An 18,009-nucleotide genomic window follows, 5' to 3' on the forward strand; every position below is an offset into this window, starting at 1 on the left:
AGTAACATTAAGGGGCTGGAGAGATGGCTCAGAGGTTGAGAGCACTGACTGCTCTTCCAGAGGTCCTGAGTTCAATTCCAAGCAACCACATGGTGGCTCACAACCATCCGTTATGAGAGCTGGTGCCCTCTTCTGGTGTGAAGATATACATGGAAGCAGAATATTAAATACATAATGAATAAATAAAATCTTCAAAAAAAATCTTTAACATTTTACAAACTTGGTGAGGTTGCATACATTTATAATCCCAGCCTCAAGAAGTTGAGGTAGAAGGATTGTAAGTTCAAGACTTGCATAGTATGACCTTGTTCCCCTGTCCGCTCCCTCCAAAAAAGCATCTTCTTAAAGATAAACTTCCAAAGCTCTGATTCTATAGATTAAAAAAATAAACAACTTGCTGAACTAATGAAGGCAAGGATAGGAGCCTAAAACTAAGCATGGCGGCTCACTACTACAATCTCCCAGCAACCAGGAGACTGAGGCAGTGTCTGGGTTACATGCTGACACCTAGTCTAGGGAGCAGGAGGCGTAAGAGGAAGAGGCTGGGCGTTTCTGTGCATGTCTAATCCCAGCAACTTCAAGAAGGCAGAAAGGTAAGGAGTTCAAGGTGATCTTCAGCTATACAGTGTTTGAGGCCAGCCATAATTGCCTGAGATCCTGTCTCAAACTAATCAACACTGCACTACCCCTCCCCAAGAAAAAACAGGAGTCTTATATTGAATGTTGTTTTATATAGAGGTTCTCCTTTTTAAAGACAGTATTATAAACATTTAAAACTTTTTATTTGGGGCTGGAGAGATGGCTCATTGGTTAAGAGCACAGGCTGCTCTTCCAGAAGACCTGGGCTCAATTCCCAGCACTCATGTGGCAGCTCACAATTGTCTATAACTCTAGCCCCAGAGGACCCAACATCCTCATACATACATACATACATACATACAAAACACCAATGCACATAAAAAATAAAAAGGAATCATTAAAAAAAAGTAGGAGAGCACAAGGGAAGGGTGCTGGGTGAATAGAATAGAAATACATTGTGTACATGTATGAATATGTTATACTGGAACCCACTATTATGTATAATTGTTACATGCTAGTAAAAGACTGAGGAAGACACTTAACATTGACCTCTGACCTCAACATTCACAAAAATCCTAATGAAAAATTCTAGACATAAATATTTGGTCTTATCCACAATAAGAAACTCAGACTCTGGTCCCATACACTGAAAAAGCTAAAAAAGCTTCAGAAACATGTAACGATAAAGGTTTGGATAATTTATAAGGAGCTCTGAACAAAGCAAGAACTATTTTATCTGTCTATGTAAGAGTAACATTTTTATATTTAACAAACTTTAATTGGAACTATGTGGCAATACCTTATGACTGACATACAGGAATGCACGGGCGCGCAAACACACACACACACACACACACACACACACACACACACACACACACACACACACACACACATTAATTTAATTGAATTTCAGTAGCAAAGAGTACAGAATACTAGTGAGATATTCTAACTTTTTTTTGAGAAATTCTAACTTCTTTACTTGTAAGATGATCTGACTGACAATACAAACCTTCAGTGATTTTTGCAATATAGGCTAGCAAGTCGACCTGTTGCGCTTCATTGGATGATGGCACCGAATAAAGAGGAAGTTCCTCTTGAAACTTGGCGATCATTTCTTTAATTAATCCAACAATGACAGATTTAGGCTGAAGAATACAGGCAAAGGGAAAAGTTACCATTTTTTCTAAAGAAACACTAGTTTTATATTGTCAGTCAGTCAAGGTGATCTTTGAACAATGCACAGCTGAAAACCTACATATACTGACTCCACCAGGCTTCCTATTAAGGGCCTGCTCTTCGCCTTCACTACAACCCCTGCCTGTTTTCTTTCTTCATCACTGCTGGGAACCCAACTCTCACAGCCTTGTGTGTGTTAGGCAAGCACTTTACATTGAGCTACATCCATAGCCTCAGAGGTCATACCAATAACAAAAACAGCACACACTTTGTATGCTAGATCTATATATAGTGAAAAATGCACGGCAGCCATCCCATGTCATTTTTTAGTATTATACAGAATTTTAAATAATCAAAGAACCATGAGAAATTTCACATGCTAGAAGCAGAAGGAATCCTCAATGGCATAATAATATTCTGCATGGTACAGCTCACTTTATGTAGTTTTAATACTGTGTATTTGCTTACACTGTTATTACATGTAAATGGCACCATATGTGATTGATTTTTTTTATTTTATTTTATTTTATGTTTTGGCTCTTCAAGACAGGGTTTCTCTGTGTAGTCTTGACTGTTCTAGAACTAGCTGGCCTCAAACGGAGAGATCCACCTGTCTCTGCCTCTTGAGTACTGAGATTAGAGGCGTGTACCACCACTGCCTGGCTTGTTTTAATATTCTTAGCTGAAAAGGACAAACAAATTCTATCAAATAATAAGCACCTTCCCTAGAGATCTCATGGAAAATATTCTACATACCTGTACAATAAAAAGGAGGAAAATGCTAAACCAACATCTTCCAAATGTAGGAAAATAGGATAAACAACACTTTGTAGCAGAATACACACGGTTGAAACTTTTTATTTTGAAGTCATTTTAGACTAATAAAGAAACTGCAAAAACAGTATATATCTGCCATCAAGCTGGTAAACATCATTCTAGCCCAATGTCTATTTCCTGAAGCATGTAAAAATAAACTATGGACAGGAGCCCTTGATCCCTAAAACTTTTACTATGTATTTCCTTACAAAAGAAAGAAGAAAGGGCTGGAGTGACAGCTCTGCAGTTAGAGCACTGGCTGCTCTTGCAGAGGACTGGGGTTCACCCAACTGCCTACCACTCCAGTTCCAGGAGATCTGATGCCCAGTTCAGGCACACATGTGATTCACATACATACATGCAAGTAAACATTAATATGCATAAATCCTTTTTAAATGATTTACTTTTATTTTCTGTGCATTGCTGTTTTGACTGTATATATGCTTGTGTAAGGATGCGGGATCCCCTGGAACTGGAGTAACAGACTTTGTGAGCAGCCATGTGGGTGCTGGGAACCCAACACAGATCCAGTGGAAGGGCAATCAGTGCTCTTAACTGCTGAGTCATTTCTCCAGCCCCTATAAAATAAATTTTAAAGAGAAGATCCTGAAACAGGGCACAGATATTGAAATAAATTTTGAAGATAGCTTTAAAAAAATAGTAACATAGATAATTCAAAAAGAAGAAACAGGGCCGAGGAGATGGCGAAGCCAATAAAGTGCCTGCAATATAAGAATGGGGAGTTGAGTTCAGGTCCCCCGTAACCATTTAAAAGCTATGTGTCATTGTAACATTGAAGAAGGAGAATCTCCAGAGTTTGATGGCAGGTCTACCTAGCCAATCAGTGTGAGACCCTACCTCAAGACAAACAAAAAAGGGTCGGTAAAGGTGCTTGCTGCTAAGCTTGACAATCTGAGTTTTATCTCTAGAATTCACATGATAAAAAACTGACTTCCACAAGTTGTCCTGACTTCTACACACATGCCATGTCATATACACATGCATATGCACACATATAAACACATGCAATAAATACATAATATTTTTTTAAAATTTAAAGTAACTAAATGCCAGGTTGAGGTGTAACTGAGCAATACAGTATCTGTCCGATATCAGCAAGGCCTGAGGCTCAATCCTTAGCACTGCAAAATGTAAACCTTAGTAAGGCCTAGAGTATAGAACTATAATCAAAACTGTTTCAGAGAGTGAGGAAGAAGGGTCACAGTCCAAGGCCTGGCCAAAGCCAGTACAGACAAAACTCAGCAGTAGAATGTTTGCCTATGATGCTTCAGGCCCTAGATTCCTCTCTCTCTATTACACATACACACTCAGTTAAACAAAGCACGTTACAGATTACATAGTATATCATGAACTTACACAAAGTTAAAAAGCATGCAAAATTACACAGATCTCTATATAGCATAAGAATTATTAATAGGTAGAAACTATGAAATAGAGTTCCAGGTTTTTGCTAACCGCTTTTTATGTACCCCCTCAAGTGGTAAATAATTATAAAACAAGGAACATTGGCTGGCTCTCAGATCTGGAGAAGGCAGCTGTACAGGGAATGTCATCAGTGTTTTGGGAACATCAAAGACTCAAGAGAGCTCAATTTCAAATTATTTCTAAAGATGACATGAAGAATATAATTGAAAGATTATCCCAGTTTGGTGGCACATGCCTTTAATCCCAGCACCTGGGAGGCAGAAAGAAGCAGCAGATCTCTGAGTTTGAGGTCAGCCTACATGGTAGACCCTGACTCAAAAACAAAAAACCAATAAATAAGAAAGGGAAGAAGATACAGTATGTTTACTTGTACTACCAAGATCAAAGATAAATATTCAGAAAAATAAAAGTAAAATCCAGGTTGATCTTACATGGCTCCAGTTTTGGAGATAGGGCAAGTATATTCTGCCTTTGGCATCCACATGTTTTCCAACTGAGATTTCCATGTTTGCAGTTGGCTTCAAGAAGCAAATGGGTGGAGCAAAAGGGTGAGAATCCAAGATCCAGAAGCGAATGGGTATGTTGTATGTATTACCTATTTGAGACAAATAAACAATCATGACACATATATATTCATGTATAATGCAGCTAGACAGGATTTTAGAAATAGGTAGTAGCTAGGCATAGTGATAAAAATTTATTCTTCTACCTAATGATGCTGAAGGGAGAGAATTGCAAGTCTGAAGACAGTCTAGACATCAAGACCCTCCCTCAAAATAAAAACAGGGCTGATATGTAGCTCAGTGGTAGAGCCTTTGCCTAGTATGTGTGAGGCTCAGGTTCAGTCCTTTTTTTTTTTTTTTTTCACCCAAACAGGGTTTCTCTGTGGCTTTGGAGCCTGTCCTGGAACTAGCTCTTGCAAACCAGGCTGGTCTTGAACTCACAGAGATTCGCCTGCCTCTGCCTCCTGAGTGCTAGGACTAAAGGTGTGCCCAGCCTGGGTTCAGTCCTAAGTACTGAAATAAAAGGAGAAGGTGGCCAAGTTTGTATGTAAAGGATGGATGGAAGTCATCCTGCTTTTTATTTTCTCTACATTGGGAAGAGGTTCTTACCACAGCACCAGCATAACACAGTGAAACCGACAATGGTCAACTTTTCAATTCAGAAGCAATTTACAGGATGTGCTGTACTGTAAGCTTGGGACACAAAAATCTTTCCTATGTAGTTCCTTTGCTCATCACAACCAGAAACACTGTTAACTCCTCTACTTTTGTATGTATTCTATACTGAAATTATTTACTTATCCAGTCTGCTTTTCTACTCCAGTGTAAATATCTACTGTGGCTTTTCTCTCATTCATTTCTATAACCCCACCCTCAGGTATTATGCCTAATATATTTATATGCTAAATAAGTCTGTCATATAAATAAGAACAGACAAGCCGATGAAAAAGAATAAATGACCAACTGTAGTTCGGATACTTGCCCTTAAGCAGCTCAGTAATTACAGGTACTATGAACCATAAGCTGAGCTAGATATGCAGGACTTAGAGGAGAAGGTAAGTCACCTTTTCTTAGTGACCCTGAAATTTGAGTCACAATGACTTCATGAAACTGAAACATGCAGATTCCTAAAACTTACTGATAGTGGGATATGGACAACATGCTCTGCATTTTCAACAACCCAACACATTCATACTCCAAACATGAGAGTGGAGTAGGGCATTCTGAACAACACCCCCCCCCACACACACACACACAATGGTCCATGAATCTTTTAGAAACTAGTTTCTATAAGTGTCCATATTCTTTTCAGAAAAAGAAGCAGGCTTATGATAACAGGTCAAAGGTAAGTCAATGGGTCAGCAGATCATTTGCCTGACATGTGAGGTTCTGGGTTTGATTGCCAGCAATGCAAGTATGTTAGATTGGGACTGATTGAGATCACATGAAAATAAAAGAGACAGACCTCAACAGAGGCAACTGTCCTTTACCTAGACCAATAAAGGAAGGACAGCCATCTTTCTGTGGGAATGGAGACTATGCTCACACACAGGGAGCTTGAAAAGGAAACTTTTAGGGTAGAAATTTTTATTGGTAGACTTGGTCTTTGTAGTCTCAGGGCCAAATAATGCCAGTGGATGTTGTTCTCACATCCTGACCTTGTCACCTTTTCAGTCCTGCTCCTGGCTGCCTGCAAGCATTACTGCTTGGCTTCCCTGTCCGGCAGGTGCTCTAGGAGTTTCTCAGCTTGTCAGAGGCTCTTTGTTTAACCCTTCACAACAAAATAAACCACTTTGGAGGAAGAGAGAAATAAGAAGGAACCTGACTGCATGCTCTTCGGATTTTAACCATTAAGGTCATACATCCCAACAATCAGTGTCTGCCTTGGATGCCAAGAAGCCCAAAGCTAAACCCATGTAAATGAAAATGAAAAACACACTTTAACTATTCTATCCTTAACACTTATTCCTGCTTCATAGTCTAACGGTGTCTTACACTGGACTAAGAACATTCTACTAAGAACAAGGATGCCTACTTCTACATATTTTACTAGCTGCATGACTTTACCCAAGCTCCTTTACTTCTTTCTGCCTCAATCCTTTCCTCTATAAAATGAGAGTAGTATCTGTTCTTATTTCATAACACTGTTGGGATGAAATCCATGTACATAAAATGCCTATGACAGCACATGACATGGCAAACACTCTGAGTTGTCCTTTTAAACCCACTCGGAAATAGATCAGATATAAACAGTTCTCTTCTTCACCGTAGTCTTTTTCTCATTATGGAAACCCTCTTTCAACTGAAAGCTACTTTTATCATCTTGCTTCCACACTAAGAACAAAACTCAGCCGTGACTATGTATTTAATAAACATGTAAAGCACTTTGGCCAAATCCCTCACAATTCTGATACAACCCAACAGGGTCTATACATTTCTTCCTTTGCCATGCTAATATGCACCCAGGATGACAATTAGCATGTTATAGACATGTTAAAACCTGGCAATCTATGGATTTGATATTGACCTTTCTTAGAACCATCCCTTGTGGCTTTTACCTAAGTATTTACAGTGTCGGGTAGGGCATACCCCTATCTGTTGGCCCACAGGAAATGCTATGATTTGCCATGTGATCATAGACCATAAAGTGACCAACAAGTACAAAGATACACCATCATATTCCTCCAAAAGGTAGTTACTAGCCAATGGTGACATACCTGGAGCAGAGTTTTCCAAGTGGGAGCTGCAATAACTAGTCATGAAATGTGTAAAGCCCTGGGTTTGATTTCTAGTACTGGAGTGGGGAGAGTACTGCAAACAGTATTACTACTTTGATGAAGACTTGGCATAAGGATCAATGGCCTGACCATGTGGCTGTAGGAAAGGCAGACTACCAGTGGACTGCACAGTACTGGCAGGATTAAGACAACCCCTTCTTTGGGCTGTGGTGTGGAACGCAGCATAGTGGTAGAGGGCTTGCATGTGAGATGTTTAGGGTTTGAAACCCAGTTTTGTGAGTGGCTACCATAAAACCTAGAAACTGATTAGTGGCACATGCCTTTAATTCCAACACCTGGGAGGCAGAGGTGGGCAGATCTCTGTGAGTTCAAGACTAACCTGGACTACAGAGCAAGTTCAAGGATAGACTCCAAAACTACACAAGAGAAACCCTGTCCCAAAAAACAAAAACAAAAACAAACAAACAAAAGAAATTATCCTCTTGACTCAAAACAAATTACCTGAACTACCTGAACCAGTTTGCTTCCCCTTCCTTCCCTGTCTTCTCTTTCCTCATTCCCTTCCCTTTCTTCTTCACATCTAACCAAGGAAAGTAGAGAAAACAACTCACAGGTGTGAGTGAAGTTCTGACAGCCAGAAAACAGTTTGAGATCCTGGCAGGAGAGAAGCAAAACAAAGACAGATGAGCTCTGCCTGTCCTGCCTCCCACTCTGCAGCCTCTGCAGAGCCTGGCCAAGGCTTTCATCTTCAATCACAGGCAGAAAAAAGCCTTCACACACTTATGGAAGGTCATCACGGGCTGGGGAGACAGGAAGTAGGTGGGCTTGCCATGGTCAAGGAATTCACATAGGCAAATGTCTGATATTTAAAAAAAAGTCTTCCAGAGCTGGAGAGATGGCTCAGCGGTTAAGAGCACTGACTGTTCTTCCAGAGGTCCTGAGTTCAATTCCCAGCAACCACATGGTGACTCACAACCGCCTTGAATAAGATCTGCATGCAGACCGAAGACTGTATACATAACAAATAAATAAAATCTTAAAAAAAAGACTTACAAAGAAAAAAAAAAAGGTCTTCCAAAATCCCACTGTCAATGCTGAACTCTTTCTTTAGAGATTTTTCTTCCTATTTGATCGGATCTCCCAAAGCCCTCTTCTCAGTGCACCAACTCCTTCTATGGAGTTCATTTATTCCTATGCCTACCAGTCAGTAATCAAGTAAACTAAATCAGGAGAAATACTTCCTGAGAATTTCTAGTATTAGTTATTGTGTATCGGTCACTCCAGGTGGTACTCTTTCTGGGCTGATCTGCACCATGAATGAATGACATTTTGTTTTGTTGGAGCTGGGGTCTTCCACTCTCCTGTCTCAGCAAAAATGCACTACTTCACACGGAGCAAGAACAAATGTTGAAAGGTGGAATTGTGGGCACTGCTTCAAGGAGCTATTTTGAAAACAGAGCTTTGCTATCATGCTCTCTTCTGTCCTCAGACCCAACCAGCCTAGTGGACACAGTTTACAAGTATTTGGTAAACAGAATTAATATCAAGCTAGGCCTTTCTTGACAGTCGTCAAGTGTATATAAAAACAGAGTGGTGTGCATCAAGAAACGAAGCTCTTGTTGAGTGGGCTGCTCCTGTAGATTAGTCCCACATTCTCAACTCCTGTACTTACCCTGGTACATCACAGGAATAGTCCCAGTGAAATTCAGCAGGTCTTTTTGGGAAGTATCTTTGAAAACTAGAAGAAAAAGTTCCAAAATGTCAGTGAGGAATAGAGAGAACAGTAATCAAAGGATGTGACTGAAATGCCTAAATAAATAATTTTAAGAGAAAGAAATATAAGAATGTAAAACTTTGACACTGAAATCCAAGTTTGAAGCCCATCTTACCCTCTTAAGAGGCACATAACTTGTCAGGCATGGTGACCTACACTTGACAAGAAGAGGCAGGGTTGCCATGAGCTCAAAGCCAGCTTATATTATATAAGGAGTACCAAACCAGCCAGGGGTACATATCAATCCTGTCTCAAAACCACAAAAGGGCTGAAGTGTAGCTCAGGTGGTAGAATATTTGGCTAGTATGCCTGAAGCCCTAGCTTCAACCTCCATCACCAAAGAAAACAGGGAGTAGAGGTGCCTGCCTGTAATCCCAACACTCAGGAGATAGAGGATGGGGATCAGAAGTCTAAGTCTATCTCTGGCTACCTGGCAAGTTCTGAGATAAAAAAGAAAAAAAAAAAAAAAAAAAAAAAAAAATTTGGAAGCTCTTTTGACCAAATGATTAGTAATCCAAACAATGCAGCAAGGACTAGAGGATGTTACTCGTACCGTAGGTGTCCATGGAATATCTGAAGTGTGGGAAATACATGTTCACATTCTTCAGCTCTTCCACAGTCAAATCCCTGAACTTGTACTGAAATGAGAAGAATGAGCAGGGGATGAAAACAAAGCTGTGAACAGACTAACGCCTGCTGTATGCCAGGCCCTGAGCAGGACTTTACCATTACAGGTGTCAGCAGTATTTGACTCATTACTAATCTGACACAGGGTCTCACTCTATAGTCCTGGCTGGCCTGGAGCTGGCCATCTCCCTGTCTCAGCCACTCAAATGCTAGGATTACAGGTGTGCATCACCAAGTCGTTCTGATTTACTCTTTGAAACCATGGTGCTAAGGAGTAAGTAGAGTTTACAATTGCTCTATTTTACTAAAAAAAAAAAAAAAAAAATCCATGCAACTTGCTAAGTCTAAGTCTAAGTAAAGTAGTAAACCCCAAAACCTATGCCTTGATTAGTTCAATCTAAATGCCTGTAAGTACCCCTGAAAGCCTACTGAAAGAGACAGCACTACTGAACATGCACTTTAAAAAATTACATTTTAATTTATTTATGGGTGGGCATGTGGAGGGCAGAGGACAACTTTCGGATGTTGGTTTTTTTGCTGTCACCATTTGGAACCAAATTCAAGGCTGTCATGCTTACGGCAAGTGTCTAACCACCCCATGGGGCTCTGACTCTCTTCTGAATGCCTCCTTCATTAGAAACACCTTGACATTCCCTCCCACCTCTAGTCCTGTATCCTAGGTTTCTAGGGGAAAATAAATACCAGCAAGTTTGTTACAAGCAGAACTGCCTCTTCCTGTCTTTAGAGCCCTGCAGACATCATGTAACTTCTTTCAACTTTTCTTCCCTGCCCAGATCAATAATACCCACTCCCCAGACTTCCAGTGAGGATTAAATGAAAGGAGAAAATATATCAATATATTGGAAATAGAATAAAGATACTTGGAAGTAACTTCAGAAAGGTACAAAAGTGATGTTGAAAACATAATACTGGAAAGAAATAAAATGGAAACCTGTTTTAAATGGGAAGATATCCTGTGTTTGTGGATCTGAAAACATCAAGGTATTTCCCAAAAGAGTCAGCAAAATTCCTTAGTGAAACTTCAGCTGAGCTTTTTGTTTCTTTGCTTTTTTGTTGTTCATTTGTTTTGTTTTTCGTTTTGGTTTATTTAGTTAGTTGTTTTTTTATTTTTTATTTTTTGAGGCAGGGTTTCTGTGTATAACAGCCCTGGCTGTCCTGGAACTAACTCTGTAGACCAGGCTGGCCTCAAACTCATAGAGATCCTCCTGCCTCTGTCTCCAGAGAGCTGGGATTGAAGGTGTGTGCCACCACTACCCAGCCAACTTAGTTTTGAAATAAAAGTCTGGAAACTGGGTTGGAGATGCATCTGAATGATAAAGCATTTGCTTAGGATCTCCAGGAGGCCTGGTTCCTGTCTGCAGCACATATGTACCTCAACACCAAATTGCAACTGACATGGAAATTCATGAGTCTTAGACAGCCAAAATCATCCTGAAAATGAACAAAAAGGACTGGAGGAATCACAGCATAATCAAAATACAAACCGTAATCAAAATGAGATGACAGTAACCGCTGGAAACCAGACTGACCCCCCCCCTCCCAATCTGCACTGCTGTGGGGATAGATACAGCTGCATTTGCTCAAAGATCAAACAAGCCAGATGGAGTGGGTGGTGTACGCCTTTGATCCCAGCATTTGGGAGGCAGAGGCAGGAGCACCATGGTGAGTTTGAGGCCAGCCTAGTTTACTTATGGAAAGGTATGCAGGCTGGTGAGATAGTTAAGAGTACTTGATGCTCTGCCAGGGGACCTGGGGTTCAGTTCTTAGCATCCACACTAGATAGCTCAAAACCTCCTATAACTTCACCTCCAGGGGTTCTGACATCATCCAAAAGCAGTATATACATGCATACACATAAGCATAAGTACAAATAAACCTTTTTAAAAGAGGAATGTTATAGCTAAGGATATAATGGTAGAGTGACATATATACATGGCTTTAGGTTCAATCCCTAGTAACACACACACACACACATTGGCTACATCTAAATATATTAGATGTATTCTCGAGACAGGGTTTCTCTGTGTAATAACTCTGGCTGTCCTGGAACTAGCTCTGTAGACCAAGCTGGCCTTGAACTCACAGATTCCTCTGCCTCGGCCTCCCAAGTGCTGGGATTAAAGGCGTGCACCACCACGCCCAGCATAATGGTACTTTTCTTTCTTCAAGCCAGACTTGGTGTCTCAAGCCTGAAATCCCAGGGCTCAGGGCAGAGGCAGAAGTTGGAGGACATAGCTTTGACTACAATGAAAGACAACCAGACACAATCAGCCTACACCTGTGACTGTAAACTAAACTATCTGAATCGACTACGTCCATGATTTCAGTCTTGGAGCTCTTAAAACTCTTACAGGTGCAAAAACTGTCCCAAAAGAGAGGGATTCCTACGTACAAGAAAACCAGCTTTTCCAAGGGAAATCTGAACCGTCAGGATTACTAACAAGATAACTTTTGACCCAGAGGGCACCTGATTGCTCGAGGGCGGGAATCAGGAATGTTGAGCATCCGGCCTCAGGGTTGCAGGTGAGATCTGAGGGTGGAAGAACACCCCACCTTTTTACAGTCAAACTGTCTGGGTCTGCACCCGGGTCTGCGGAGGTCTTTCTTTCATCGTGAGCCTCTACGCTGTGGCCACAGTCTAAGTGAGCGGAACACAGAAACAAAAGCAGTGTACAGTCACAAGCGCGCACAGGGGCAAGCACTGCGGGCAATCGCTTCCATGATGTAATTAATAATCGGGGATTTTCAAAGCAGGTAGAGTCAGTTGCAGGGAATGACTCATCCGAGGGGGGGCGAGGGGCCCGCCAGCCTGTGACCCCAGCACCGGAAAGCCGTAAACTTCCCGGCCAGCCTGGGCAACAGTATGAGTCAATGTCAAGGCAACAAAACAATTTTAGGAAAAAAGGATACTGGGGGAAGAGTGGGCCGTAGAGGGTGGGTGTAAGCTGGGGCAGCGTGCGGTGACGAGAACGCAGGGGCCCGCCGCCCGTCCCCCGCCCGTCCCGCCGCCCGTCCGCACCTTGCCCAGCAGCCGCCTCACGCCCTCACAGTCGAACTCCATGGTCGGCAGAGGTGCGGTCCTCCGCCGCAGTCGCCGCGCCTACTCCCGGACCCGCTGCGGACGGAGGCCGCCGAGGCCCAAACATCCGCAGAGGACAGTCTCCGCCCCTCCAGTTGGCGGACTCCGGTAGGATGCATGCCTAGGCGGTGCCCAGAGCCCGATGTGGACAGGAACCCGGAGCCCAGGCCACAGCAACGTCCCTTCCCGCCCCTCTCCTTCCAGTCAGCCGACTCGGACCAGTCCTGCTTCGCCCAAGCCGGCGATTGAAAGCAACCCCGAGCTCCGGAGACCAAAGCACCCTGCGAAGCGGAAAAAAGCACCTCTGCTTGCTCAAGGAAACTTTGCAAAGAAGAACCTATGAGCAAACAGGTTCAAGCAAGCATGCGAATTTCCGAGAAGACTTAATTTTCAGCCCAGAATTCGAGCGGCGGGTAGGGACACAGACGGACGATCAAAGCCAAAAATTGTAGTTGGCTTTGGATATTCAAAAATCAAAATTTCGGTGTAGATGGGAGACATCTAGGAGTCGTGTCAGATAACTGAGCTAGTGAGGCAGATGATTAAAAGACTGGTTAACTTCTAAGAGTCAAGAATTTCGACTTGAAGCTAGAGAGAAGGTTCAGCGGTTAAGAGCCCTTGCTGCTCCTTCAGAGGACATGAATTCGACTCTCATTACCCACGTGACAACCTTTGTGACTCCAGTTACAGATGGTCTCATGCCCTCTTCTAGCCTTCACGGGCACTGACTGCATGCACCTGGTGTGCTTACATACTTGCAGCACATAAAGTAAAAATAAACTTAAAAAATTTTGACATGATTAATCAAAAACCCAACTGTACAGAAATTAGATTCTCTTGAGGAACCAAAAATTAAATTAATAAAAGTTTAAAAACTTAGGCCCTGAAAAGGGAATGTCTAATGGTAAAGGAAAATTTAACTCCTTAAATCAGGAGTGCCATGGCTGGCGCCTGATCCCTTGCTCTCAGAGAAGGGGAGGTATATAGTGGGAAATTAGAGGTAACTGTCCACAACTGTTAACATTCCTTTGCTAATTGCTAGTAATAAAGATCCCCCAGCCCAGGGAATAACTGACAGATCCTGTGACCCTGTAATCCCACAAGCCCATGCCCTGACTTATCTCACTTAAATGTATTTCACTTAAAATACATAGCTACTACTTTACTCTGTACTTTATATGACCTTAAGTAACCATGGAAACTCTGAAATTTGTGTTCTGCCCCTTTAAAAACTTCTCTTTTTGGCTGGTTGGCAGCTCATTTGCCCACCATGCAGTGAGATCCTAGCTGACCAGCTTGAAATAAAAAGAAACCTTTTGCTATTGCATCAGAGTGTTGACTTCTTGGGTTAATCTCTTGGCTCGGAGAACCTGGCACAACACTCTTTCCCGACGAGTGTCACAAACAAAGATTATTAAAATATGTCAACCTTGTGTTGACCTGTGTGTAGCAAAATGGCTTTTTTTTTTTTTGCCTACACATTACATCTCTCAAATCACCTTATAATATCACTTACCATAGAAGAATTCTATGAGGAAATAAGCATACCACCACATTTAAAAATCAGTGTTATAGACCATCCATCCTCAAGCTGTATATAAGATTTTAATTGTGCCTTGTATTTCTGCTTAATACACTGTCTTTTTTCATTCTAACTTCTGAAAGTCTTTTGTACAGCAGGAGTCAAGATCCCTGCTGCACCTGAGGGAGACCCCTGGGGGTAAGCTTCCTCCAGCTTCACAGCTAGCAAAATCCATCTTTGTTTCTGGTATAGTGCACTCACAATAACTTGTTTGAAATGTAAATTCCTGAGGTCAGCTCCATGCATATAGGACACCTCTGGCCTCCCAGGGCACCTGCACTCATACACACACGCACTCGCGCACACACACACACACACACACAATTAAATAATGTTAAATGCAGGTGGATTGGACAGATGGCTTAATTGTTTGCTGAAGTTTGCTGCTCTTGCAGAGGAGCAAGGTTCTGTTCCCAGCACCCATATGGCAGCTCACAATGACTTGCAATTTCTGCTCCAGGGGATCTGATGCTCTCTTCTATCCTCCTCAAACACCAGGCACTCTTATGGTCCATATGAAAGCAGCTGAAACACTCATACACATAAAATAAAAACAAGCCGGGTTGAGCCGGGCATTGTTGGCACACACCATTCACCACGTGGAGGCGGAAACTTGATGCAAACAGCAAGAGGCTTTAATGAAAGGTGGACATTTGTACAAATGGGCTCTCTCAGCATGCAGGCTAGAGAGCAGCCCCGTACCCCAGGCACAGGCGTTTATAAAGGCAAAAACCACAAGCTTAGGGAGGGGCCTCAACTCTGTCCGTTGAGTATGGGACCATAGTCATGGGTTCCTAGGAGGCTCTTTGTCTTGAAGGGAGGGCTGGGAATCAGATGGCTTCCTGACCCACCAGTTGTAAAATCTGCAAATCTCAGGATGTGCTAACTAATCTTGCCTGAGCAAATGGTAGCTATCTCTTTGTTTCATAGGGACCCTTAATTGCTAATTATTGACAGATTGGCCGGTGGGGCAATCTGTTTCCTTCATGAGCCCCTCGGGGAGGGTGGCCACCTGGGAATTCTTGGTACCCAGTTATCTTATGGCCTTGTAAGGGAGTAATTGCTGGCGGCTGGTAAATTCCAGGCACTAAGTCATAGTAGTGGCCTTAGTCAGTTTCTGGGTTAGGCTGCCCTACGTTCCGTTTGGAGAGTTTCCTTATCTGGGCTATATTTCTTTGCTAATTTTTAAGTCTTTCAGTGGAATGGCTAAAATGAGCCTATCCAACATGAGAGATATATAGACTTAGTCAACCAGAAACTCTAAGGATAGGCTGAGAAAACTGTTTGTTTTGGATGCTGCGGACAGAAATCAGTCCCTAGCTCTGTTGCTGACCTCTGGTCCTAGCTGCTAACCAGGCAGCCTGTTTCAGCCAGCCTTCCAGGAAGGCCTGCAGTGACAAAGTCAGGACACTTGCTATGGGCTTTCTAAAGATACTTCTCAGGACTCTGGCTTGATGAGACTTTCCAGCCAGAGGCTAGAACATAGCTGTATCTAAAAAACTAGGTTTATTGCTCCTTACAGTGAGGGAGCAGGTTTGTGAGGGACATTGGTGCCACTCAGGGAGATGGTGTGTGAAGCATTTGAATTCTGTTAAAGGATTTGGACACTTAGCGGAAGCTATAAGGAAAAGAGGTTCACTCTGGACTGTGTACCATCAGGCACAGAGACATTCAGTGAGTAATTTACCAATGAAGATCTTGTGTAAGATGGGTACACTTGGATGGCAAGAAGGCTGTGACTTGCAAAGCAGCAGAGGTAGTGTGGTATAGCAGAGAGGAGGCTGTTTTGTATTTCATTGTTTTCATCTCTGTTTAGACAAAACTATCAAGTGGCCCTGTTGTGTCTCACTTTACCATGGCCTCAGTGAGCTTGTCTAGTATTAGTATTCTGTTAGTAGTCTCTGTCCAACAGAAGAATGAATTGATCTAGCTCGGAGCCACAGGTCAAATTTTGTCAATACTGAGCTTGGCTATATAATAAGCAGCTCAATTTTCGTATGTATGTGTATCAAGTTACATATGTATCATATATGTCAGGAATTGCTGTTTTCTTTCTCAAGCCATTACTAAGAAAGAGAAGCCAATGGAAGACGGTTAAGAAGAAAAGAGTGATGTGATCTGAGTTTTTTTTTTAATGTATTTATTTGGGGTTATTTGGGGCAGATGGCTAAGTGATTAAGAGCACTGCCTGTTCTTCCAAAGGACCTGGGTTCAATTCCCAGCACCCACATAATGGCTTACAACAGTCTGTTAACTCCAGTTCCAGGGGAATCCAATGCTATCTTCTGGCCTCTGTGGGCACCAGGAATGAATGAAAGTTGTGCACAGACATGCATGTAGGTAAAACTCTCATACTGATACAAATAAAATAGAAAAAAATGTTTTTATGTGTGTATATGTGCTTGTGAAAGTTTATATGCATCATATGTGTACAAGTGCCTTTGGAAGGCAGAGGGCATCAGATCTGGAATTGGAGTTACAAGCAAGTGTGAACCACTTAAATGTTAGGAATCAAACCCTTTCTTCTGGAACAGCAGCCAGTGCTCTTAAATGTTGAGTCATCTCTTCTGCCCCAGTAACTAGATATACTTTTGATCCCATAATCCCACTTTTAAGTCAATTTTACAAGCCAGACATGGTAGCACATTCCTACACTCAGGAGACATTTCTGTGAGTTCCAGGTCAGGGTGCCTGTCTTACAGAAATAAAAGTACTCAAGATTGGGCCAGGCGTTGGTGGCATATGCCTTTAATGCCAGCACTTGGGAGGCAGAGGCAGGCAGATCTCTGAGTTCAAGATCAGCCTGGTCTACCAGAGGACTGGGCAGCCTCCAAAGCCACAGAGAAACCCTGTCTTGAAACCCCACCACCACCAAAAAAAAAAAAAAAAAAAAAAAAAGCACTCAAGATTGGAGGCTGAGGAGAGTCCACTCAATTAAGTGCTTGCTGCATAAGCATTAAGGACCTGAGTTAATTTCTTAGAACCCACTTAAAACAACCAGGCTTGATGGGTAACCTGGTCTTGTAATGTCAGTGCTGGGAAGGTGGAAACAGATGGGTCCTTGGAGCTTTGTTGACCAGCCAGTCTAGACCAATCAGTGAGAGACTCTTGTCTCGAAAACAAGAAGGTGGATTTCCAGCACTCTCATGGTGTCTCACAACCATCTGTTAACTCCAGTTCCATGGATCAGATGCCCTCTTCTGGCCTCCACAGGCACTTCATATAAGGGGTGAACAGACATGCAGGCAAAACACCAACATGTATAAAATGAAATGAAGAAAAAGAAAAGTTAAAAATTATCTGGAGAGCCGGGCGTTGGTGGCGCATGCCTTTAATCCCAGCACTCAGGAGGCAGAGGTAGGTGGATCTCTGTGAGTTCGAGACCAGCCTGGTCTACAAGAGCTAGTTCCAGGACAGCCTCCAAAGCCACAGAGAAACACTGTCTCGAAAAACCAAAAAAAAAAAAAATTATCTGGAGAAATATGAAAGACAGACATAATAATAAAGGTGGTGGTGCATGTCTTTAATCCCAGCACTCGGGAGGCAGAGGCAGGCAGATCTCTGTGAGTTCAAGGACAGCCTGTTCTATAAAGCAAGTTCCAGGATAGCAAGGGCTACACACAGAAACCCTCAAAAAACAAACAAATGAAGAAGAAGAAGAAGAA

General features: G+C 42.3%; 1 protein-coding gene across 7 annotated transcripts in view; it reads right to left on the bottom strand.

The window, feature by feature from the left end:
* Positions 1–12,851, bottom strand: part of Uevld (UEV and lactate/malate dehyrogenase domains) — a 31,720-nt gene extending 18,869 nt beyond the window's left edge. For 4 of the 7 annotated variants that reach the window (XR_003484365.2, XM_027410477.2, XM_027410474.2 and 1 more), the window contains exons 1-5: positions 12,703–12,851; positions 9,589–9,673; positions 8,934–8,999; positions 4,452–4,615; positions 1,592–1,727 (exon numbers count right to left, since the gene is read on the bottom strand). Coding sequence is in view for 6 of the 7 variants with exons in the window: in XM_027410477.2 (XP_027266278.1) it covers positions 1,592–1,727; positions 4,452–4,615; positions 8,934–8,999; positions 9,589–9,673; positions 12,703–12,744 (493 nt within the window). In the remaining variant the exon portion in view is untranslated. Of the gene's footprint in view, positions 1–1,591; positions 1,728–4,451; positions 4,616–8,933; positions 9,000–9,588; positions 9,674–12,150; positions 12,322–12,702 lie in introns of all 7 variants that reach the window. The other 3 variants (XM_027410476.2, XM_027410475.2, XM_027410478.2) reach the window with 3 other exon arrangements.
* Between the last annotated feature and the right edge of the window lie 5,158 nt (positions 12,852–18,009).

Source organism: Cricetulus griseus, chromosome 3, assembly GCF_003668045.3.
Source record: "Cricetulus griseus strain 17A/GY chromosome 3, alternate assembly CriGri-PICRH-1.0, whole genome shotgun sequence".
Lineage (NCBI taxonomy): Eukaryota > Metazoa > Chordata > Mammalia > Rodentia > Cricetidae > Cricetulus > Cricetulus griseus.